This window comes from Struthio camelus, chromosome W (genome assembly GCF_040807025.1).
Source record: "Struthio camelus isolate bStrCam1 chromosome W, bStrCam1.hap1, whole genome shotgun sequence".
Lineage (NCBI taxonomy): Eukaryota > Metazoa > Chordata > Aves > Struthioniformes > Struthionidae > Struthio > Struthio camelus.
Window position 1 is genome coordinate 35,898,907 of NC_090981.1, and position 25,129 is coordinate 35,924,035.

The window sequence follows — 25,129 nt, forward strand, 5'->3', positions numbered from 1 at the left end:
GCCAGTATATGCAGAGGTCAGGCAGCAGGCTTTGCCTGTGAAGATCACTTGGAAAAAAAGAAGACATTGAGTACTTCAGCCAACTCTAAAGAAATTCATTATTTTCAAAATTTAAAAGCCAAACTCATGACCTCTGAATTCTCTGAGTTGGCAGTGCTTTATCAATTAATGATCTTAATATAACAGTACAGGGTTTAAAAGTTTGGACTTAAAGGCAAACTACAGCTTGATTCTACATTCTGATTATACTGAGATATCTCATTTAGCCGAATTATTGAAAAAAATTGCTATTTATGATGACACAAGGAGATTGGCAGCAATGTAAAATGAAAAGGCAGGTAATTTGCCATAGATATCAAATAAAGTTGGTTATTATTGTATTCTCCGCATTAAGAAATATAGATGATAGGACACAGCTGGAGGAAGAAAAGAATGTATCTGATCCCAAGTCCTTTCAGTGGCTATACTTCCATTGAACGTAGCAACATGTATTATAGCTACATTACTTATCTGTGATAGTGTATTGCACAGTGGGGCGGGGGAAGCACCCTAAAATAGCCGGTGCAACTCCCCTTGCCGTTGTAGGGCCAAAGCCCGCAAGGTGTGTGGAGTGGTGATGGTTGGGGGCCTTACAGACCCTCTGTGACACAGTCTGTGACATGGTCTGAGGTCACTGTGGGACATCCTGCCTCACAGCGATACCTCCCCTTTCCCAGAGTGCCCACAGCCTTCCCCACACTTCACTGAGCTGCAGAGGAAGAGGAAGAGAGTGAAGGATAAATTTGCTAACTGGAAATACAGACACAATCCATTCTACACAGGCTAATCTGCACTGCCAAGAAGCTGAGGGTACCCGCTGAGCTCTGCACTGCCCTGGCTGGCTACATATGGTCCTTCTTACGTACAGGTAGCTCAGGGGTATCGAATGTCATGTAGTTTGCAGTGCAGATAGTTATAGGGCAGAGGGTTGGAGTGTCCAGGCCAGAGTACCAGAAATACAGCCAGATAATAATCAAGATTGTACCTGAGTAACTGTAAAAATAAACCAAGTCAGCTGTGGGGAAAGCCTCATAGGCTGTCTAAAGCCTCATCCCAAGCCCTCTGCAAATAGTAGGATGAGTTCCACCCAATTCAGTGAACTTTGGATCAGGCCTTAATGGAATGGTAAATAAGCCACTGATGATGTAGCTGTGCAAACCAAAAACACCCCATTAATCTCATGACAAACACAGCGCTCATTTATATTAGTATAGCATATGCAAAATGGCTTGCAAAATCCTAACCTTTAGAGACAAACAACTTATTCTTTTATTCCTGACCCCAACAAATATATTGTGTGTAAATCTGCTTAGGCGATCAAATGTAAAGAGAAGAGACAAATGTTACTCTCTGTTTTGCAACTGAAAAGATCAGGAGCCAAGGCCTTTCACATGAGAACACGGGAGTATGTTTCTGTGACACAGATGCTGCCTGGGTAGTATAATCAGGAACATACTGCTGAGGAACACAAAACATCAGATATCCTAAATATGCTTCTCATCCTTTTCCTCTTACGCTTTTTTAAATTTATTTGTGGATTTCCTACTTTACAAAAGCACACTGGATGGGCAAGATTTAAGATACCTTTTAAACTTTCTTTTTGGCCTCAGTGAACAGAAACAGTTTAGCTGTATTTATTTTCTGGGTCACTGTTTACTCAATGACCATGTAAATCACCTATTGTCCCCCCACACAGCACTTTGCATGTTTATTCCTGAAGTTACAGGGAAAGGACTATCCTTCCTCTCCATGTATATGAATAGTTTGTACTATAAACGCATCTCTGATGGAAACCATTTCTTAAAGGAAGTGCTCGGAAACAATTTGTCCTTACTAGATGATTTTTGTATCAAGTGCATTTCCTAGGCAATGTTTGTCATAAGGCTAAACAATTAAATTGGATAATATATAATGTCTTCTGAATCTCCTGTGCTGAATCCATTTGGATAACAAATACATGGTAATGTGTTCTTCTTTGTTACATGATCTGTAACTCTTTAGCAGCAGGGAAGCAGGTCTCTGTTTCTTGTAAACCATTTCATGTTCTCTTTCCTGACTGGGAAAAGCTCTTAATGAACACTGAGTTGTTCTCAGGTCGAAACAGGGCATGTTGTATAACAAAAATGCCCACCAATAAATGGTAAAATAGCCTTGTATTGCAGAAACACTTGGCCTAGTTTTAAAAACCGTTATCAAATCTGAGAGCTGATAAAGACATAAGATTTGGGAATGACATGGAAACACCATACACTAAACGAAAATTCTGAAAATGTGTTATCCACTGTTAAATCCTATTTCATATTTGTCTCTCCATCCAAAATAGTGGGACTGAGATTAAAGCTTCAAAGGACGCTGGAGACTGGCTGCCCATGTCAAGAACAAACCTTGCTTTGCCAAATCTGTAGGCCAGAAGGAATTTTCAACACTGACTGTATGCCTCCAGAACCTAGCTCTTCCAGCTCCTCATTAGTGAAAGTATAATATGTAAAAGCTTTATAAAACTTACAGCAAAAGGTTGATTTATTGACTAGCATTTGTTATACATAATTTCTTTCTACACACAAATAGTTTGCATACTGACATTTTCTTTTATTAAGATAATTCAATATATATGGTTATTTGATGAACAGCAAAAACTAAGGAAATTGAGTATTATTTACAAACTGTTCACCTTGATCTTTCACTGTTTTTTAACTCATGCTGCATGTCTGGTCACCTCAGTCACACGGCAGTTTTTCTGTTTCCTGATCAGATAATTGTAACTTGTAAAAAAGGAGAACAATATATGTGGTGTGGTTATTTAAAATGTGGTGGTGTTCCAGGAAATATTTTTTTAAACATGTTTTATTGTAGAGATATACAAAGCACTGAAGACAACTGCCTATTACAACAAGCAAAGAAACATAAACAGCTGTAGTACTGTGAAAGAAGATCTCCTCAATTTGTACTACTCTTCTCAGGGTACCCCACATTAGAAAGATTTTTTTTTTTCCTTTAAACATTTGATAGCTTTATACTTTAAAAAGTAAAATGTGATGGCTCTTCTACCTTGAGGACCCAATACTATCATCTTTCACTAGGGCAAGAAGCCAAATATATCAGTCCTGATACAAAAGAGACAAACCAAAGGAGTACGAGTTTCTTTAACAAGCTTATTTAGGGATTAGTTGGCAGACAGCATACATCTCAATTCTTTATTTTTTTCTATTCCTGTATTCCTACCATAGTATTGCAGTCTACCAAGAAGCAGGTAAAGAATCCTGCTGCAGAACTGTGATATCTGTCACTTGAAAGAGAGGTTGAAAATATTTAAAGACAGACCTGGAAGGACTAGGAGACTGAGTGATTCACAGAAAAGACTTACATTTTCAGAGTATGTGCTCCTAGTTCAATAGCCAAACTTATTGAGGGTAAAAGCAGTATGGTTAACATTATATCTTCACAGCACAATTCATATCTATTTGGTGAAGCAGTTGCTTGTGTTGGTAGAGAGTTTCATAAAGAGTTATGGGTAGGAGGGCAACGCTGGCAATCTGGCTTCACTACAGGTTTGAAACTACGGCTGTGCTCCATGCACAGTGTTGTAAGGTAATGGTAACAATCAGAGGCAAGCCTAGGAGTTGAAAGGGTGAAGCCTGTAATATTTGAGGCTTAATTTTTCATTTCCTGGCTCCTTGGAAGGAGACAGGATCTCAAATAAAATTTCTGAGTATTTATTTCCCAGCTGTCTAATTGAGCATAGAGACTCAAATGGGGACGCATCTCTCAAAGATTAGAATTGCAGCTACCAATGAAAGTTATTTGATCTTTGTGCATGACCCATCGCTGTTGCAAGATACAGCTGCTGGAAAAGTGTAGCTCTTGATAAGGAAAATTTTATTTATGTGAGGTTCTTGAGGACCCAAACAATAGATGCAAAATATGTATTTCAGTTACATGAAATTATGGATAGGAATAATTCTGACATCAAAATACCCATAAAGCCAAATTCCAGCAGAAGCACTCAAGACTCCTATGTGCTACCTATGTAGGTCTTATTGGCATGTATCTTTTGGGTAGACAAGCAATGCTGGTAAGAGATCAGTCAACAACAAAGGATTAGCCAATAAAGGAAAAAAATAATCTACTGCTTGAGTTCAGAGATTTTTAAAGGCATGAATGGAAACTAAACTACATAACGGGCATTACATTCATCCAACTGAAAAACTTCACGTGGATCGAGAAAAGTAAATATTTTCCTCCCACTACTAAATAGATTTAAACAAAATTCTAACTTTGCAAGGTTGCAAGGTCATGCAAAGGTGCTTCTCAAATATTAGTTATGAGTTAAATATTATTCCATATATGCTTTTATATCTGTGTTTTCCATATTACCTAATATCACACTGGACAAAGAATCCTCTACAGACCTTGCGGGCCTCATATTTTACATGACTGGTTTTCAACATCCAGTATCATTTCTTGCTTCTATTATATGAATTACTGTCTTGAAATCTGCAACATTAATTAAAATAAGTCTACAGCTTTGTTTCTTTGCTTTTCTTTACTTGAATAAGACATTCTAAGTTATATACAATAGACTAATAAAAAGTATCTTCTTGCAGTCATACAGAAGGGTCAACATTTTGGCTATGAATGATCTTTCTCAAGGTTACTCACAGACTATTCATATCCATCTTCTCTAAATATCCCCAGTAATAAAGTCTTTTTAAATTAAATATCCATGCATATTTACAGAGCTAGTGCAAAAGTGATACCTCTCGAATAAAATCTGTTATAAGCTACCTTCTCCAAATACTTGTAGCAAAGGTAGACCTATGTTACACAAAGCTGTACAGGATTGCAGTAATAATTCTTCACAGAAAGAGAGTAAGGGAGGATATACACATGGGTATATAAATAGATACCATATCTACATATACATACACGCACCTGTCACTCACCACACATCTAATGATTTATATCAGTGATATGTTTTACTGTAAAGCCCCAATAGCTATCGTTTTACTGCTAAAGCTCTTGTCGGGGGTTGCCTATACTCTGTGATTTTGCAGGGGGAGAGGAAAGGGAGGGAACAGACATTGCTAGTGGCTATAGCAATAGAGCAGAGCTGCGGTAGTCTCACTAAGAGGAAGCCCAGGTGCCTTCATAAAAATCAATTTTATTTGCTCACAGAGAATTACCAATAAGAATTTTTAAAGGGTATAATATACTTGATATTAAGGGGTGGAAAAGCTGAGAAATCTGTTCGCATAACTCAAAAAAAAAAACCCCGTAACCCTAATTTGACCCATCTCACATGCCAGTATAGACTGCATAATTAGATGCATTACAAGGAAAGCAAACTACATTTGGTTTTTTTCAGTTTAAAAACATAGTTGTGTCCGAGACGTCCATTTTGCAAGTGTGTAGATTTCTGCTTGAGGAAAATCCCGCTTTCTGAATTCAATTCTAAAATTAATCTGTTGTGTGAAAAAATACCTTTTTTATTAATTTCTATTTCATGAGGTTCACAGATTTTGAATACAGGTAAATAATACATGATAGACTTTAGGAAGATGACATGGATATTTCTGTGATAAAGATGGCTGACGAACTTGCATAGCCTAGCTTTAGATACATATATATTTAATTCCTCATCATTTCACAGTTTTCAGGCATTTCCCACCCTTGATACTGTCCTCTGTTCTGTAAACAATTCCACACTATATTGCATTGTTTTAAATTCAGTGTAATATAGTAGTGAGTCCAAGGGAAGTACATGCATGTACGAAATTCTGCAAAGGCCCCTTTCTGTGGAATGGATCATCCACATTAATATGTAGCCCTATGTATCAAGGTGAGTTTGCGTTCATTTTTGTATTTTTTGTAACTAATATTCAACATTTAGTATGTATTTAATTTTTGCATTGAAAAGATCTTTGTTTTACCAATGTGTGTGCTGTACGGGAAGAGCTAAGCCTCGAGGCTCATTTCTAATAATGAAAAAAATTTTAATATTACAGTTACATAATATTACAGCTTTGAGGGTTTTTTTTAAGTAGCGCTAGCAGATACAGAAAACTGAGGTACTCAATGCTTTTGCAATGGCTGCAGATACTTCAGTTTTATTGTTATAATTACCTCAGTAATGTCTTATGTAAAGAAGCAAGTAATTTTCTTTCCCAGTGTATTAACGTTGAAATTAAATCTATGCGATTATTGCTATTGTTTCAAAACAACACATCTCTTCCTCGAATATATACTCTATATGTTAATTTCAGAAATAAGTAGAATACATAACTAGCACTGCCCATGTGTCACAGACTAACCTCTACTTGTTTCTGGTTTTCCTTTAGCTGGTCAAGCTGAAATGCCAAGCATAATACAAGCAGTGGAGATGATCCCAATGTCAGTAACAGGACAGAAGGAAAAAGCACCAGCTTACCTGCAGGCTGTTGAAGATGATAAAGAAGACTAACATCCAGAGGTGCCGGTAAGCCATGTGCAGTCCTCCCCACAGCCAGGTGACGGAAATCAGGGCAAAGAGATAGAGGACCAACGGGATCTCTGAAAACCATAAACACAGTTTATGTGCTTTGTTAAAAACACTTTTTAATGCATTACCAATGGAGAAAGAAGTTTCCTGGTCTCCAGCCTAATCTTGGAATCTGTTCCCCAGCGGTGGGCAGCCGCATCTCTGAGGTCACCCTTCTCCTGCCCCAGGCCAGGGGGGCCAGGGCTCCTAGTGCCTCCCCGTCGGCTGGGATGCCTGCAGGAGCGCGTGGCTGGCTGCGGAAGGGCTGGGGGGCGCAGGGGACCACAGCCCTGCCCTGCAAACCAGGTAACAGGGCTTGCTTTGTGAGTGGGAAGCGCACACTGAACTTGGGTAAGCGCTGGAGAGTTCTTGGAAAGTCTGGAAATTTGGGGAGGGAATGGATTTTCAAGCACTGAGGGAAAAGGGAAAAGAACCCTAACATTATCAATAGAAGAAACTGCCAAGGCTCTGGGATTTTATAGTGTGAGAATAGCTTATTCACTGATTTGCTGTTACTTTTACTGCAAATTGAAAATGAGAAGGCACCTGATCCTATAAAAATTTAAGCAAATATCTCTATTCAGTCAAGGATTCTCTCAAAGACATCATTTGCACCAGTTAACTTCATTCACATTCAAAGACACGTGCAGAACCTGGCCTTAAGCACACAAATCCAGTAGATATATATATAGCTGCATTTTATATTTCTTATTTTATGTATAATAGAAAAGATTTAAACACTGTTGAAGGGAAGATGCCGATGTAGAACACAGTTCACAAAAAGGAAAGCAGAAGTTAGCTTTCATTCCCCACCCAATTCTGTTCTTGATACTAAGGGGCAGCATGCTGGCTCCTGCTACTGACAGGATTCAGGACAGACTTCAAAGTCCATGTTTGCCCAGGCTTGCACATTTTGAGGTGCAGCGGTGCTCTGCAAGGCATTGCCCTTAGTGCTGCGACGTCAGCACAGAGGGGGGACACATTGCAGACGGGCATTGCTCTGGAAACAGCTGTATGGGAGCACATTGGGTATTTTGTTTAATATGATACAAATAGCACAGGTCATGTGAACGTAAGCAACAGCCAAAGCCAGGGCTACCTCCCAGCAAGGCAGGGAGGAGCTGCTATAGGGATTTAATGAATACTATGGAAGTGAATTTCTGAAATTAATGTTTATATTTTTACAAATGAGAGAACAGCTTGAAGTGAAGCACAATGTGAACAGGTACTGTGTTTTTTAAGTTTCCCAAACTAAAGCCTAATACTGCTCAGTAAAACCTGAGGTGCAAACCTCAGCGTGGGCTGATCTGTAACCATAGTTTGACAAAGCGACTTAATGTGACACAACATGTAAGCAAGATGTGTACTTCCTTACTGATTTAAAATGAGATCCTGTGTTACACATAAACATTACCATACTGTTAGAGAAGTGGTAACCAGAGGTGAGAAAACTCAAGTACTAAAATAAACCTAGCTCTCTAGAACAGTTAACAAAGCCTTGCTTTTTACTGGATAAAAAAAGTACTTTTTTTAACTGGGAAATTACAAATGCCATTATAGCTTTAAGATAGACACATTTTCTAAGCAAGGGACTTAGAAAGTTCAGCTGTAATCACACTAAAGGTACTGTTCTGCAGTTATGTCTGAGGACACAATAGGAATCCTCTCTAGTCTGATCTTCGATAAATAGCACCATTTCTGGGCACTAAGGGTTACTAGCTTGCCCTCAGCAGAAGGGAAGATGCAGAGTCTTGATTTCCAGGCCGGCTGTCGATGTCAGGAAACCACTCTATGAGATGTCTGGTGACGTTTAGAGACGTCATGGGTGGGATACAGGTGCCTTAGAATTAGAGTCATTTGACTGATGCCATAAGATATCTAAAGCATTTGTACATGATCAGTACATATGATATAGGATAACCCATTTCTTATGAAGAGGCAGCTGGAGGCCAGACTGGATAATCTTGGTTGTCTAAAATGACATTAGATGCCTGTTAAGCAACTAAAATCACTTTACCCATGGCGAGCCAAGACCAGGTGAAAACTTTTTAATGGTTTGAGACTACCTGAGGAACTCTGATCCATAATATAACAGTAATAATATGTGTGCATTTTTCAGAGCAGCATCGGGGAAGAAAATTAAGGCTCTGTACTTCTGTTTTTAGACTGGGAGAAACTCGGTTTTGTTAGATGAATAGAGTGGAAACAGTCTCAAAGTCCCTTGGAGACAATGGAAAAAATCCTCTTGTCCCAAAGGACTTTGGAACAAGCTTTTCTTTAAAATGCTACTAATATAGATGGCTAACATCATAATAATTTTATAATATTTAAAAATGCAAAGCCTTGTAAAGCACCAAGTAATATAGTAAGAAAGAGAGCATTAAGTATTTATTTTTTTCCTATTTTTCCTATATTGCACATACTAATGAAACAAATCCAAATACTTATTAGATGTATCCTTAACGACGTTCACAAAAAAATAAGAATTGACAACCTCATTATACTCGATGTTATAGTCATTGCCAAATTTATCGAAATAAAAACAAGAAAACATAGAGCAAAAATTTTGCTGCTTGTAATTATATAGTTCTAATGATAAGCTGAGTTATCTGTAGAATGACTTATTTATTTATACGTGCACAAGTATCACTGGAAAGAAATATAATCTTTTTGTTTAAATCTCAAAATCATTTTAGAAACTTTAGCTGTTTATAAAATTCAGCTGATGTAGTAGACTGGCAATTAATGATCACTATTGCATACATTTTCTAAACACCAAACAGATCTAAGCTGGCAATTTCAGAAAGTATCTCAGGAAGTTCAAATAATGATTTGGCCTTTATATTACTCTGTAATACAGTTCAGTTCAGGTGGGGGAAGCGGAGAGAAGAAAACAAGCTATGGGAGGACAAGCAGCAGGCAGTAGAATATGCCGAAAGCAACATCGTAATTTCTGCTTTTACTATATAAATATTACATAGGAAAAAATATCACAATATCGATCATAACTTTACACCACCAGATGGTTGAAACCATAGATTGTTGAAATAGGTGTATACGTAAAGATGAAGAAAATGGTCAAATACGCTCTCTAGATCATATATGCTTATGACTTCGTTATCTTCAAGCGTATGTGAAAAGGAACTTTAATAAACTCAATGCCATCTCACCAGAGTAAAATTACCATAGGTAAAACCATATCAAGCCCACTATATCTAACAAGATGTCTATGGAGTCTATCTTAAGGAGTAATTCTGGTAAAAGTTTACGTAATGAACACCACTGAATACTAATATATGAATTACAGGAGTTATATGTGCATTATACTGATAAAAACGTCTGAAGACACCTACTTTTTGCCACATGCTGAACGTTCATAGTTAAAGATTCTGCTTTTTTATCTTTGTCAATAACAATTGCTTCACTATGGATATTGTAAACTATTAATAAAGTTGAAATCTAGGCAGTATTTAAAGTCTCAGATGTTTGAATTCACTTCACTGACACTTTGTTCAGATAATTTGTTGTATTTTGATCAAACAAAAGCTCAAAAACTGCAACAAACATATCAGGTAATCAGCAACAAACAATCTCTTTTAAGCTTGTAAAAACAGACAACTGCATAAAGGAACAGGGTGCCAATAAATAGGCTTGAAATGAACCAGAATAGAGTCTAGTTGTCTATGGTTTCCTTCATATGGGAAAAAAATTACCCCTCCCATACAAACTCAACAGGTATTTCTAGATACGTGCTTTCACTTACAAGAATTTCACTCTAAATCAAAATTCTGCCATTCAGCTTTACACCACTTGCTAAATCTTAGGTGATGAAAGACTACGGTGGCACATTCAACTCAGCGTCAGTATGATGTAGATGAGACGTTTCAAGCAGCTTTGTTGAGCACTATACATTTGAACCATGCTAGTCCCCATTTTTTTGCACTATTACCATACATTTTTAGTACTTGGAATGATGAAAGGTTTTATTTAAGCAACAGACAGTCCACCCACTCTTTAAATATAAATATATATGTATGTACGCAAATATCATCATCTTGGCTGTTCATGGTTCTCCCTGAAATATCTCCCCTCTTCCTTGACTACAGGCTGAAGAAACATGGGCAGGGTTGATGACTCAGTATAGATAAATGCAGTTTACCCAGCTCTAGTTGCAGTTTAGTATAGAGTTTGAAAACCTACTACAGTTCAGGCGTTAAATATCCACCAAGTGAAATTTCATACATTTAATTTACACAATCAGCTACATTTTCCCACTGTTTTTCACTTCTTCCCCTTTGCTGAGAAAAGATTAATTTTCCTTATAAACTTATTTAGGACACTGATTTTTCTGAAATGATTATTGTTCAGAGGGCTGTGCTGCATATAATCAAGGTTTTACGGGTGGTAAAACTGTAGTTTTACTACAGCAGGGGAGTGCTTAGAGTAAAAAGTCAAGATTTTGTCCCATGATTTACAAAAAAGTGATGCTAGTGGGATTTGAAAGACAGACTGATATAGATTCATGATCTATATTCATGATATAGATTTTCATGATCAGATTACAAAATTCATGAATCAGGAAAAGTATTAACATATTGGAAATGGACAATTTCCTCAACGGGAACATGTAAGACCAAATATTTATCCAGCCTTGCCTCCAACACTGGCCAAAAGTAGATGCCAAAAAAGCGGGCCAATCAAATATGATAATTCTCCCAGCAATTCTCCCATCCTTCAATTAGTTACAGCTCAGGAAATTCCTGAAGCAGCCACAGTTTCTCTACATTTAGTTATTTTCAGAGGACTTCTCTTTTACAGACTTATCTAGTCTCCTCTCAAACTCATTACTGTGAACTTTTAAAATTCAGAGTGCCCTGTGGCAAGGAATTCCATGGCTTTGCAATCACTAGCCTAAGTTTCAGCTAAAAAAAAGCCAGATAGCTCAACCAAAATGCCTGCTGGCCTTGCTTTTGTTGTTTGGTTTCCTCCTTATAGCAAAAACAAGAACAAGAAATAGAAGCAAATAAAAAACCCAGAACATTCCTAAAGAGCTATGCTTTCATCTAGAGTTGTTTAAAATCTGTAACAATGTACACCCACCCTTTTCTAAATTTCTTAAATAAACCTCACAAAGAAAAGAAAGACTATCGTGCCAGTTTTAAGAATTTTGGATTTTCATCTGCTGCTGTGCTGTAAGACATCTGTACTGGCCTATGCAGAGAAATACCTGATGATGAAGTTCATATACCTACAGCTTTTACCTAAACAGGCTGGGTTAGTTTACTGCAGTCCACAAAGCCGGAAGCAGTATATCAGCTACAGTTTGGCTGGGCCAGTCAATCTCTGCATGATTCCTTCACAGATGAGAACTGCAACAATTCATACATCTATGTTCCTTGAAGGACTGGAAAAATGGTGAGAAATACAAGATCTTACATCATACAATAAGACTTTGGCAAAATTTATTCATAGCTTGGGCCTGGAATAGATTCTGCCAGTTGAATAGCGCTCGTTTAGACACTGGAGAGAAAAGAAAAAAAAGGAGAGAGAATTTGCCAGTGGCAAATGCATCCTGTAGGTGTAAGTCTCCTCATAGTTAGGACACACCTATTCTAGAAAGCACAGGAGGGAGATACCAGCCAACCTTCTGCCACCTACACCAAGTAGCACTAAGAGCTGCTGCTGACGGTTGGTAGTCCTAGGCTGAGAAGAAGAGAAGAAATAATGAACAAAATGGGGGCAACTGAGAAATAAGGAGGAAGAGGAAAGGTAGGTAGGAAATTAAGAGGGGAGAAGAGCAGGAAGAAAACAAAGAGAAGCAGAGCAGTGTCCCACATTATAGTCCATTGTCACATCTTTGATGATTCATATAATGGCAATTTGAAAATTGAGGCGGATTCTTATATGTCATTTCAGTTTAATATAATGATAGAGTAGTTTACATGTCTAACCTCTCTTGTCCTTCTGTAATGCATATCGATTATGACAGAATAATTTGATGTAGCCTGCTGCAACCTGTTTTACGAGAGAGAGAAGCAGCAGCGCAAATGCACTTACCTAATTCCGGTCAACAACTGTCCACTCTGTATACTAAGCAGTTCTTTAAAAATGCCTTCTTGCTCAGCATCTTATACTTTATGGTTATGAAACTGAAGGATGTGCACTTGAGCAGAGAAGCAGCCTAAAATCTGAATGAACCACAGGACACATGAGGAAAAACTTCTTTCCTGTGAGGGTGACAGAGCACTGGCACAGGTTGCCCAGAGAGGTTGTGGAGTCTCCTTCCCTGGAGATATTCAAAACCCGCCTGGACGCGATCCTGGGCAATGTGCTCTGGGTGACCCTGCTTGAGCAGGGGGGTTGGACTAGATGATCTCCAGACGTCCCTTCCGACCTCAACCATTCTGTCCTTCTGTGATTCTGGGACACACACTAACAAAGGAGTTAAAATAGAAATAAGTAACAAGCACTATGAAATTAAGATCAGCTCATGGCCACAGAGAAAATCTGAAGATTTTCCATTAGCAAAATGCTCTAGAATGCTCTAGAAAAAGAACCAACCGCTTTCATGGAGTGCCAAGGACTCCTAGTGACGGACTGTCTGGGAGCTCTCTCTCTTCAGCAAACCATGACTAGCCCATTGAATACCATATTCTGTTAGACAGGCAGGTTTCTGATAAAGTTTTTGCAATTAATATTCACAAAAAAAGAAGAATTTGACCTAGATCATGTATTTCAGAATATATTACGTATAGATACATAATTCAAAGGAAAATAAACTTAAGATTCTGACATTGCCAATTTTCTTTTTTTTTTTTTTTTCCTGCCTGTAGACTTAAGAACTGCTCCTTATGTTTTCAGCCTGTTCATTACAAAAAAAGCTTTCAGTTATGAAGAACTGTCAGGTAGACCACTTGAAGATTTTCTTCCTTCCTTCCATACTTGATGTCATAGATAAAGTTCTCCAAGACAACAAGTCTGAGCAGTGGAAAGTGTTACATCAAGTAGAAATTAATGAATAAAATTAGGAAATAATAACATTCTGCAGTGTAATGCAGAGTATGTCTTTGTAGCTTGTTAGCAACAATCTAGATGACTTTACTGTGAAAAATAAATAAGGAATGCACTACAAATTTGTAACATATCCAAATGTTTGTATTCTCACCCCTGTGTTGGCTAATTTTGTGTCTTTTTCCATTGCCTGGAGTATTTAAGTTTTTTATAAAAATAGAAAAGTCAATAAAAGAACCAATTAAATAATACAGCTTTCATGATCTTCTGAGTTTACCTACAAATACTTACTATGTTTCTTCCCCTTAGGTTGTTAAACTGATAATGCAACTTTAATTGCTTTTAATTGTTGTTGGCTAGACTTGAAGACCTACTGCAAAATCTGGATCATCTTTTCAAACATTATTCCTAGCTCTGAGTGGGGAGAACGTATTACTTCATAGAACTTCACTCATTTGTTGGAGACCTATATTCAGTAAAACCTCTACAGACTATTGCTTAACAAGTGATGGGTTAAAGTTAGTAGCAGAGCTTTTGACAGTTGCTGCAGAAAAGGAGTTTGGCAACAGGATTTTGTGGCCAAAGTAGAGAAGAGATTTTCTCATACATTTCAAAGGGGAAAGCACCACTACCACCACCACCACCAACATGCAATCTATAACTCCTGACAAAGCGTCTAATTCCAAACTGGGAATGTTAAGGACATGCAGACTTTAACAGTAGCAGACCAGACAGCTGTTACAGAAATGTCCATGGAATCCAATTGGACATTTTGTTCAGAGATCATTTGCAAAAATAAGTGGCCAATCTGTTTTAATATATTTTTAATTCATTTATATTTTTTGATCTGCCGCTACTTGTGGAAAGGAACAGTTTGATATTAAAGAATACCTCCTAAAGGAGAAGCACATATCACTAGTAAGCCTAAAGACTACATCACTACCACAAAAGCATAAAAGACCGGCCCTCTAACCTTTCCACTAAATCTTAGTTTTTCAACAAACTTTCTCATAAATCTTTAAGAGATGTCATAGTATGATTATACAAAAGAACAGGTGTCTTTAGCATAATTTATGCTATGACTGTTATGCAAGGAAAAGTACATTGCAAAAAAAAAGGGAAAAAAAGGAAAAATGGCAAATCTTAGCGCAATAGCAAGTCAAAAAAGAAATCAAAGTATGAATCTACTCATTTCCAAATAATAAAATTCTTTAGAAGCATTACTCAAAATATCAAATGAGTTTTCATTCTACAGTTGTACAGGAATAACTTGTGCAAATTAATTTGCTTCTGCAGAATTCCTTAAAGAATTTTCTAAAGGAAAAAGCTAATTCGGGTATGTGAAACACAACACAAACACCAACTAAATTACATGAGTGACGATGATGAATTTCCGTTATTATCTTATTCAGATCTTTATTCTTTATTTCAGCTTGTAATTATGTGTGTACTTTTTGTCTTAGCTGTATTTTTAAAAACCTCTGAGGCACGGGGTTTTTCTTCCTCCTAAATACAAAAACAATAACAACAAAAAAGCCCCATGAGTGCTATGAAGATTAAAATATTTTGCTCAATATGTGACTGTGATGAATACTGCACATAACACTTAGATCAGAGATAGCCAACATCTAGTTCCTGATTCCTAGATGGAAGTTGTCATCTCAAGATGAAAATACTCCTATAATTCATTGTTCCCTCACTTCTTTTAGGTATACAATATATATCTTGCAATTTATAAAGGTTTTAGCATATAACTCACAGGACTAAGAACATCTGTAACTATAGTTTTAGATATAGCCTCTCACTTAGAATAAAAAGCCCTGCCCTCAGCATCATTTCCTGAGTGCAAAGGCTGGAATGTCCTACACTTCCATTTCAGATGGCTTATTTGTTTGTTGAGAAGATCAGTTGGTAGCAGATATAGGGGGACCTTTCACGGTCTGGCATTGCACACTGCTATAAGCAATGAATTTATTAAAGAAATTTATATGAAGGAAGACACAACAAGGTAGTTAACATTTTACAGTTAAATATCTAAGGCACACTTAATGAAGTTCTGTTTTGGCAACTTAACTTCCTAATCTTTAATTTTGGTACATTTGCAATGATAGTATCTGAATCGGGTAAATTCTACTGCATATTTATGCTTAAGGCATGCAAATTATGCCACTCTATGTTGTTCAATAAAACGAGGTCATCTATTAACAAAGGTGTCACCAGAAACAAATGCAGGTGATTTTTCACCTCAACATTTTACTTTCTACTTTCAAATTGTTTCATGAAATTATAAAAGGTTAGCAAACAGTTTGAAATAAAACAATGAATACTGAACTGCTGTCTTTGTCATTTCCAGCTTCTACATTTGCATATCAGGACTGTAAAGAAAAAAAAAATCATCTCCAATCTATCACTATTTCAATCTTTTGCTAGTACAGCCAAATACACAGAATTCTGTTTTTAGATCAGCTGATTCCCTTCAGAAAGTCTTTCTTGCTGCAAACTTAAATATTTGTTCACCCGAAGGTTGTTTATCTAATGCAAACTTTATATTTGGCTTCTCTCAAGGCTAGCTTTTGAGAAGTTAGTTTCTATCTATAGAAGAATAATCAGTCACTAGAACATGTTTGCTGAAGGGCTGGCAAACTGAATCAGTTCAAACTGAATTCTCTTTTCTAGCAAACTAAATGCCTACCTTTGAAAGAGTATACAGGAGTTAGCTACGACATGCTTTGAAAATCAGCCTTCACACCGTGTTCCAACACTTACCTTTGAGGAAGAAAAGCTGTCTACTCTAAAAGATAATTCTTGACCCTCCCATAGCCCTTTCTTCCAGTCTTCTAGCTTTGAAGAAAACTCCCTGACCTAGGCAAGCTTTATCACTGTGTAAAATAATACAGCAATAGTACACAATAATTCTGGAGCAATAAAAAAGAGAATGAGAGGAAAAAATCACCTATTTGGTGTTCTAGACAGGGTACTGAGAAGCATGTAAATTGCATGTTGACCAAATTAGAAGTTAGCAAATTATATTTATTTGTGTTTATTCTCAACTGTAACCTCATTTTATAATTTTATAATCATGTTCTTTTACAGTTATAGCCCAGGCATAAGAAAAAAGTATGATAAGTTCTGTGGGCAGGTCCTAGGACACTGCCAAAACAAATGGGCAATTGACAACAACTACCAAGAGTAGATCTGTGCTGGGCTAGCTGCCTTTGGGCTATGACACTTTCTTCAAAGCCTTAGGGTACGCGAGAGATGGGACTCTACTCAAGAATGCCTAGGAGAAATGCCTAGAGGACTGGGAAGAGTATCTGCATAAGAGGCAAGGAGATAGAACAAACGAACGTTTGAGAATAAAACACATGGAAAAAAAATCAGTGATATCCTTCTAAGAATGAAGAAATTTTCCACAAAACTATTGATCCATGTGCAAACAGGTCCTCCTCCCTGCAGTTATCAAAGGGCAAAATTTTTCTCTTAGATCTGTATGGTGAAACCCAACATTGTTATCCTGCTGTGGGAGTCCCCTTATTATGGATAAAAAACTCTCTACTCCTATGGAGAACACAAAATAGTAACACACAATATTGCTATTTAAATCCAGGAAAATGTTTTCACGGTAGAAGATAGAACTTTTTCTCGTAGCTGTGTAAGAACACATTGTTCAAGACAGAACTGGTTTGCATGGTGAGCTTCAGAACCTTCCAACAATAGGAGAAAAAAGAGTAAGAAAATATTTTGACTCAATTTTTAGTTTAGTCACCTAATTTCTTTGAAAATAACAGTATATACTATGTCTGAGGATAAACTTTACTGTTTCTATTCCGATTAAACTCCTCTTAAAGCTGGTAAAAGCTTTCCTCAATAGAGATCACAAATTTAGACCCTCAGGAGATCAACCAACCACAGTTTAAGTGGCATTACTCAAGCTTTCCCTACAAGCTATGAAATGATCTGAAGAACTTAGGAGAAGTCAGATAACAAATACTTTTGGTTTTAATCTGCAAAACCAGCCACTTTTTCTGTTTTATGGTGATATGCAAGCCAGTGACTTGACTGTTTTTTTATCGACAACAATTACTTTATTTTTTGTTGACAACACTGAGTGAATCACAGAATTACAGAATGGTTAAGGTTGGAAAGGACCTCTGGCGATCACCTAGTGTAACCCCCTTGCTCAAGCATGGTCACCTACAGCGCATTGCCCAGGGGCAATATCTTGCATGAAAAAGTATGAATTATTGCAGAATCCACAGTGAGTAACCGGTCATCTGTATCATGCAGCAATTTAAACTCTCTTCTTACTGAACGACTCCCAGAAAGGGAATAAGCCCAAATATTACAATCATATGCAAACAGATATCTGTATGATTATCTATCTATAAATGATAATTACATGACTGTATATTCCACTTTTTCTTTCTGCAATACTCTTTGCTCTCTGGAATTTAAAGAACAGGTGTCCACAATTACTACCATATGTGAAAGCACATTCAAAAATACTTTTTTCTGTGTTTACATATCTCTGTGCTTGATATATCGTAATTGTTTACAGTTTCATTCACTTGGGTTTTCAGCCTGTCTAGAGAGAATCACTTATGTACAGGAGACAGTTTTCCAAAGCAGTCTTTGCTTTCACTTTTTCATTACCTATCTACGTTTAAGGTGGGGAAACACAGGTGCAGAACTTCCTGGGGGAGATCAGGAAGGTTTTTTCCCTGTAGGAAGTCTTTGTTGTGGGTGACAAGACAGGGAGTTCTTCAAGACGGGGATGAGAACCAGAGACAAGCCAGAATAAGACACTACACATATACACTACTGTTCAGTCATTCTCCTCTTGGAGGAAACAGAGAAACGCTGGCACAGCACAACACGGGAGGTGGCTAAAGTGCCACAGTTAGGAGCTGAGACTATAAACATACTCATAGGGACGGCAGGAACCCTTATAAAACCACAAACTCTGCAAGCCTCCCCAGGCAACCACTCACTGCATGAGGTACTTTCATTTTTGCTTGCAAAGGCCTATGGTAACAAAACGCCAGTCTGCCATTAAGGTACCTGAGTAGAAAACAAAATCCTATTTTTTAAAGAAAGCAGTACTGTTACTGACTTATTATTGAAAATATCTCTCCTTGATTTTTGTATCCCTTCTGACACCTCAGCGATCTCTCTCCACCATTTTCCATACTCCACTGGGGAAAAAAAATCCCCTAAGTCCTATGTTAAATCAAACAGCCTTTTGTTTCATCCCTACTCTTTCATGTCTTTATGTCACCTAGATGAAACTACTAGTGGTACTTCCTGCCATTTCCCATGCTGACTTTTTTTACTTGATTGTTCCAATATACAGCATTTTTTTTTTGGTTTAACTGCTCTGAGGCAAGCCTTGCACTTCAAGATATGAACATGGAATCTCTATCCTTGGAGACAGCAAAAATAAGTTAATTGTAAATAAACAAACTGTGTTATTCAACACTAAATAAGGAGCCACCTTTGTGATTTTTTCAGGAAGTCCCTTTCCTGAAAGAAGAAGGAAGCCACATGGTCCTGAAGATCATCTTTACAAGCTAAGTTTATTAGATCTTATCCAAACTCGTACAGCTCTTAGACAAGTTGATACTTTCTCACTAAGAAAGAAATTCGTATTTGACAAAATTTCTGGATCACATATATTTAGTATTTATTTTCATTTTCTCATAAAAAGAGCATAGTTCTAAACCCCAGACGTTCAAAATGAAACACACAGAAGTCCCTATCTACGTACTGTAATTATCACTATAAATCTGAACCTAAAGAACACAGTTTCTCTTTATAAATCTGAACATGCACTGGACTACTGAAAGGAATTTTGTAATAATCTACATTTCCTTTTAAGTTCAGATGTTGTTTCTCTAAGAAAACTGGGAAAGAAGATTCAAGAATCATTTGAAAGTTTATAAAATCTAACTCACATAGTCAGGGAGAAAATATATACAATTCCATTAAAAATCTACATACTTGCACTTGTTTATAAAAGCAATTTTTTTTTTTCCACAGACACCATGAAAAGAATTATTCTAAGCTTCCCACAGACAGCTATTATTGCAGCATTCGTCTACACTGCTGCAGTTTTATTTCAGAGAACGTTATTGTATTTGAAATCGTTCTAACAAAACAGATCGACCAATACTTCCTGTTTTGCATGAGACAGATTTTTTCTTTCAAGTACATTTCACTTATAAGTAGCACTAGGAAATTTCAAAACAGAAGTATTAACTCCAGCATGCAGGCACCCTCACTGATTAGGCAGTCACTGACTGAGTCTATACTATAAAGGAAAAGGCCAAGGATTATGCTCAGGCCCTGGGGCCAAGCAGAACCGTGCAGCTTGTGGCAATACTTCCTCATCACCCCCTCGCAGGACAGGGTGAGCAAGTTCACGCCGCTTCCTGGGGAGGGCTGCAGCATAGGCTGCCCTGAGCCCTGCCTCCGCACTGCCTGAGAAAGCGCTTTTTGGTACAGGACAAAAACCACAGCAAGAACGTCGGCCAGTGCTCAAACCAGGCAGTGCTGTCTCTTAGTGCTATTCCCTTTACTAGACTAGACGCAACCAGTGATATTAATTTCTTAACTTATGGTTTATCCTCACTTTGGTATGACAGTTAAACATCTGCATAACTTTAATCATTCTTTTCACAGACTTCAGAGAGACCACTAACATGCTTAATCTTAAACATGTGCTTAGGTATTTACTAAACTGTGGTTTCTGTTTGGGTATTCTGGATGGGAGAGAACTTCCAGTACCGTTCTGACAACTTTACTTGCTTCCTTGGAGTTAGCCTGTATGTCATACCTGCAGCATTAGTTCTTCCTCTGAAAACATCATCATATGCTTTCCATTGTGGGGTCACCTGGTAGGCGTGAATGAACACCACAAAAACCACTACCAAGCACATTAATGGCACCAGAGCAGCGGTGAAGAGAGCAGCGTAGGCATTTGGAATGAAGCACCTGAAGAGAAAATGGAAAATAATGCTGTTTATAACATAAGAGACAACTTGAATAGTAATGAGTGAAATTTCAAATACAAATTTTTTTGACTTCACAAACCACAAGTCCTTTAACTCTCTTCCCAGCGTAACCTTGATAGGATGGACTGCTTTCCAGTGGTTCTCACCTCCTTATCATACCTTAAGTGATATAAGATTTATACTTGAATACTATGCACTGACCAACACCGAAGAGATTTAAATCAATGCAATGGGACAAATGATACTTTTAACAAACTCCATGCGTGCTATATTTATTTAATGTGATCATTCTTAGTCACCAAACTCTAAAAGGGCATTATGCACTTTTCTTTACTTAGCTCCTGAAACCACAAATTAAATTTTGAGGAACATATTTTTTAAATAAATGAACTAGTCTTAAAGACAAGATAACTATTCCTCTTCACGTTGTTGGAAATTATATGTCATTTGCACACTGAAGCCAAATGCTCCCTCACTCCCACTTTTTTAATTGTTCTGCCTCTCCTTACCCTTTTCATTTATTAAGGTTACAATTATTTATAAGGATGTGACACTCATATGAGTTATTGCTGAAAAAAGGAGTCAAATTATGCATATAAGACTATGACATGAAGGATATGGAGATGACAGTAAAAGAGAGATCTCTACTGTAGGAGAGATTAGGGTTTTCTATAAAGTCCCTTGAGGCCTGAATGTGCTTTACAGCCACTGACCTACCACCAGAGATGACGCAAAACTGAGCAGCCCAAGGGACAGCTCAGGAGTCAGTGTGTCTAGGGACTATGTGATCACTACTATCCCTATTAAGAGGATGTAACTCACCCAGCCCTTCTCTTTGTCAGGTCAGCTCTGCTGAGTAAGTTTAGAGTCAGCGCTTCTGTAATATTCATGTTAGAAAAGCCTGAATATTTGTTTTGCTCATACACCTTCCAGGTTTGCCTGGGTACATGTGCATAGCCTGTCCGACAAAGCCTACAACCTCTGCCATTGCATTCTGTGCCAGTTCTAGGGCATCAGTTCAGCACATCACAGCAATTCCAGACTAGTTTCCAAAAGAATCTAGATTCCGTCTAGGACTCTCTTAGGAAGGTATGGGCTCAGCCCGACACCAGGCTGAGATATCGCCTGATAACAGCACTAAGCAAAATCGTAAGCAACAGGGAAAGTGGGTTCTCTCTAGTGCAGTTAAGGGTGTTTGTTTCCTAGACATGATCTCTCATCTGCTTTATCCTTCTAGTTTTTAATATTTCTTAGGTATCAAAATTGTTTTTCTTCCCCAAAGGTATTCTTCAGTGGTCCCAATTAGCATTAAGAATGAGTAACTTGCACTACTTTCAGGGATTATATTGAAAAGACGACAAGACTGGCACAAGTATAACCTGTTTTCCGCAAAATCTTACCTGTATCTTTTTCAATTTGATGAACTTTTTTATATTTCATGGTTCTCACATTCTGTCATAAAGCCTTCTGAAATGCTTAGAAGGCTTCTATGAACATTCTTTTATATTTAGTTAACAAAAGCAGCATAAAAACGAAAAACCACAGAAATGGATCACTTTTACTAATATCCCTAGGTCCTTGCTCTAAAAAGACACTGAAAAATTACATGGACAGGGAACATACAGAGCCATATTAATCAGTTCTAAGTATTTCAAATCTCACTTTGGATAATTTTTTTTTTAATGGTCAGCAGTTCAAGACCACTGCTTCCTGTAAGTTTTATTCACAGGTAGTCCTTACATATTGAAAGATGTCTTTTATACTGGAAAACATAAGGGATAACATTATAGGAACCAACTGAAATATTTATTGTGCTACACATTAGAGGAACGCATCTATTATGTCATTTGTCAGCTGGAATTATTGTGTGTCCCATCTTCCTACAGTAGGAATAGAAGCAAAATGTCCCAAAACTCCATCAAAGTTGGAGGTCCACAACATAACTATGTTACGGAAAAAGACCTAGGAAGATTGGTATGGAATCTAGACTGAACTATATAATTACTAGCATTACTTGTTTAAAGAAGAACATTAACTCCTGAGTATTACCTTCAATCAAGTATTTTATTTTTTAAACAGACAGTACATTTTGTAAATTTAAGCCTTTAATCTATGAAAGACAGAGCCATGGTGCATAACGAAGGTTTTCTTTTTTTTACTTCTGCCTCTGGCGAGTAACGATCAAGTGTTTGTTGTTTAGAAGCTGAATAATACTGAGAAAATGGCTATCACTTGAATTAGGTGCTCTTGTGCAATGCCTTCTCAGCAAACAGAACTTGTAAAAATAAAAAAAAAATCAAATGCTGTTAGCCTCTTCTGAAACTCTTGTTTTATTACAAAGTTTCTGTGACTCCCTATTAACACTTGCTATTACTACATCATTTTGCCTGTACAAATTTGCATCTCTTTCTGATAGTTTTTAGAAGTTTTGTTACCAATTCACATTTCCCTTTTAACAGTGAAAGGACAACTGCTGCCTCCACACTCTTGCTCTTCTGGACTACTGTTATATGACGAGAGACTCCTGTAACCTGGAACTGTCTTTGATTCAGTTTTGACTTTGCTCTGATCACTGACTTTGTTTTGATCACTGATTTTGTTTTCATTACTATTAAGTTCTCTGTTCACCTCAAGCAGTAACATATTCCCACTGGCTCATCCTCCCCCACTACGCCAAGTTGAAGTCATTTCTTTGCACTGTCTTCAAGACTCTGGCCACTTCCTAAAATCTGCAGAGAGATTCCAGCTACATAACATGAGGGATGCCTGCTTTTATTTTTCCTGTTATTTTTAAAGCAAAAACAGAAAACAACTGGCATGATATATACTGAAACTACTTGTTAACACATTTACATAGCTAATATTGAAAAAAAAAAGCAAAATTTCTCAGGAAATAAAGAATTTTTAATAAAGGAGGAAGGTATTCAGTACAAGTACTGGCACTCATTGCTCCTTTCTAAGCAAGACAGAATTCACGTAGCTCCACATGTTAAAGGCACAGTTTTGTTCTACTATTGTCATGCCTTGAACTCTAAGGACAATTCCCTTCAAAATGCAGCTTCAAACTATGGAAAGTTAAGTTTGATGAAGAATTGCAAGTCTCTGGTTTATCAAATACCTTGCGTCCTCTTTTAGTTTAGTTAGCAGGCAGCCACCTTTCTGGCTACTGTTTTATGAATTTCTCTCTGAAGTTAGACCTACATTTATTTATTTATTTATTTATTTTATTCAGGGCACGAAGCTGAACAACTCTTGAGCTTCTCCCTTGCCTTAGGCACAGCTCGTTGTCAGGCAGAGAGAACTGTGGCACCACGTGAGTTTGCTCAAACTGCTAATGTTACATCAGGAAAGTAAAAGGCAAAGATCAGACATACGAATTTGCAATTGTACTTGCATTTCATCACCTCCATGTAGAGAAATAAGGCTGTGTACCTAGAAGAGTAATGAAAGTCAAAGCTTGAAACATTTACTCATCTTTACTCAATAAATTCTTCACCAAGTGGATGAAATGTTGCTAATAATGAAAACAGGCAAGTCTGATTATGATCTACCCTAGCTTCTGGATGTTCACACGCTCCAGGCTTTCTTACACAGTAATTTGCTCTTTTCCAGATTTGGAACTTCTGTTCACTGGGATTTTGGCTTTAGTGTGGAAGAAAGCCATGTTATCTTTGATTAGGCACTACATATTTGTTCTTAGAATATGCTCATCAATTTTCTACTAACTGCAAAGCTGGCAAGAGAATGGAAACATTTCTGCAAATAATTACTTGCTAAAAAATTGTTAAGTTGACAATTATTTGAGATAAATTGTGAAATTTAAATAAAAATTAAATTAAAATAACATTTTTCTTATATGAACTCATCCTGGATGATGATGTTTATTATCTGCTTCCGATATTGTGCAGAGTTTCATAATCAAACCTCTTCTGAAAATACTCTAGGTTTTTTTAGTAGGTGGAAGCTCTGTGCTTTTAATTTCAACACAGTTGTAAGTATAACCTTCTGAGAAGATCTGCTCTCTCGCATTGCTTCACAGAATTACCAGCAAACTCAGTTCTTCGCTCTATGTTTATCTGCAATTTCAGCTGGCAAATTGTTCCTATGTGGCATTACATCTAGTGCAATAATCCTTACAGGACTTCATGTTGTTCACTCTGGTCCCTTCTACCCTCCAACTTTCTGCTTGTTCTGGAATACTGCTGTTCTATACATCAAACTTCTTTATAGCCCTTGGCAGTAGGGTACAAAACCAAAGCAGTGTCCAGGTAATTCTGTACTATTTTATTTCCTTTAGCCTCAAAGCAGAGGTCTTGATCCATGAATCCTGTAGGCATGATTCAGGCTTGCTGACAAATTATGCCCCTGGCTATCTACTTTCCCCCGGTGAATGAATGCAGGATGGCGCATGAATCACTTAAGTTATCACTTAAGCAAAGAATTTTAAAGCAAAACAAAAATAGCACTTGTTTACTTTAAAACTGGATGTTGTGAAGGTTTTAGCAACCACTCCGAAATTGAATCAGTGGACTGAGGCTGAGCACACCCC

General features: G+C 37.3%; 1 protein-coding gene and 1 long non-coding RNA gene across 2 annotated transcripts in view; one reads left to right on the forward strand and one right to left on the reverse strand.

Annotated features, from left to right (window-relative positions):
- LOC104150164 (uncharacterized) overlaps window positions 1-10,024 on the forward strand; it is a 52,320-nt gene extending 42,296 nt beyond the window's left edge. The window contains exon 4 of the long non-coding RNA XR_011137591.1: window positions 6,378-10,024. This is a non-coding gene — a long non-coding RNA (uncharacterized lncRNA). The remainder of the gene's footprint in view (window positions 1-6,377) is intronic.
- LOC104150173 (adhesion G-protein coupled receptor V1) overlaps window positions 1-25,129 on the reverse strand; it is a 273,763-nt gene that overhangs the window by 36,582 nt on the left and 212,052 nt on the right. The window contains exons 87-88 of the mRNA XM_068926389.1: window positions 20,403-20,560; window positions 6,467-6,588 (exon numbers count right to left, since the gene is read on the reverse strand). Coding sequence (XP_068782490.1) covers window positions 6,467-6,588; window positions 20,403-20,560 — 280 coding nt within the window. The remainder of the gene's footprint in view (window positions 1-6,466; window positions 6,589-20,402; window positions 20,561-25,129) is intronic.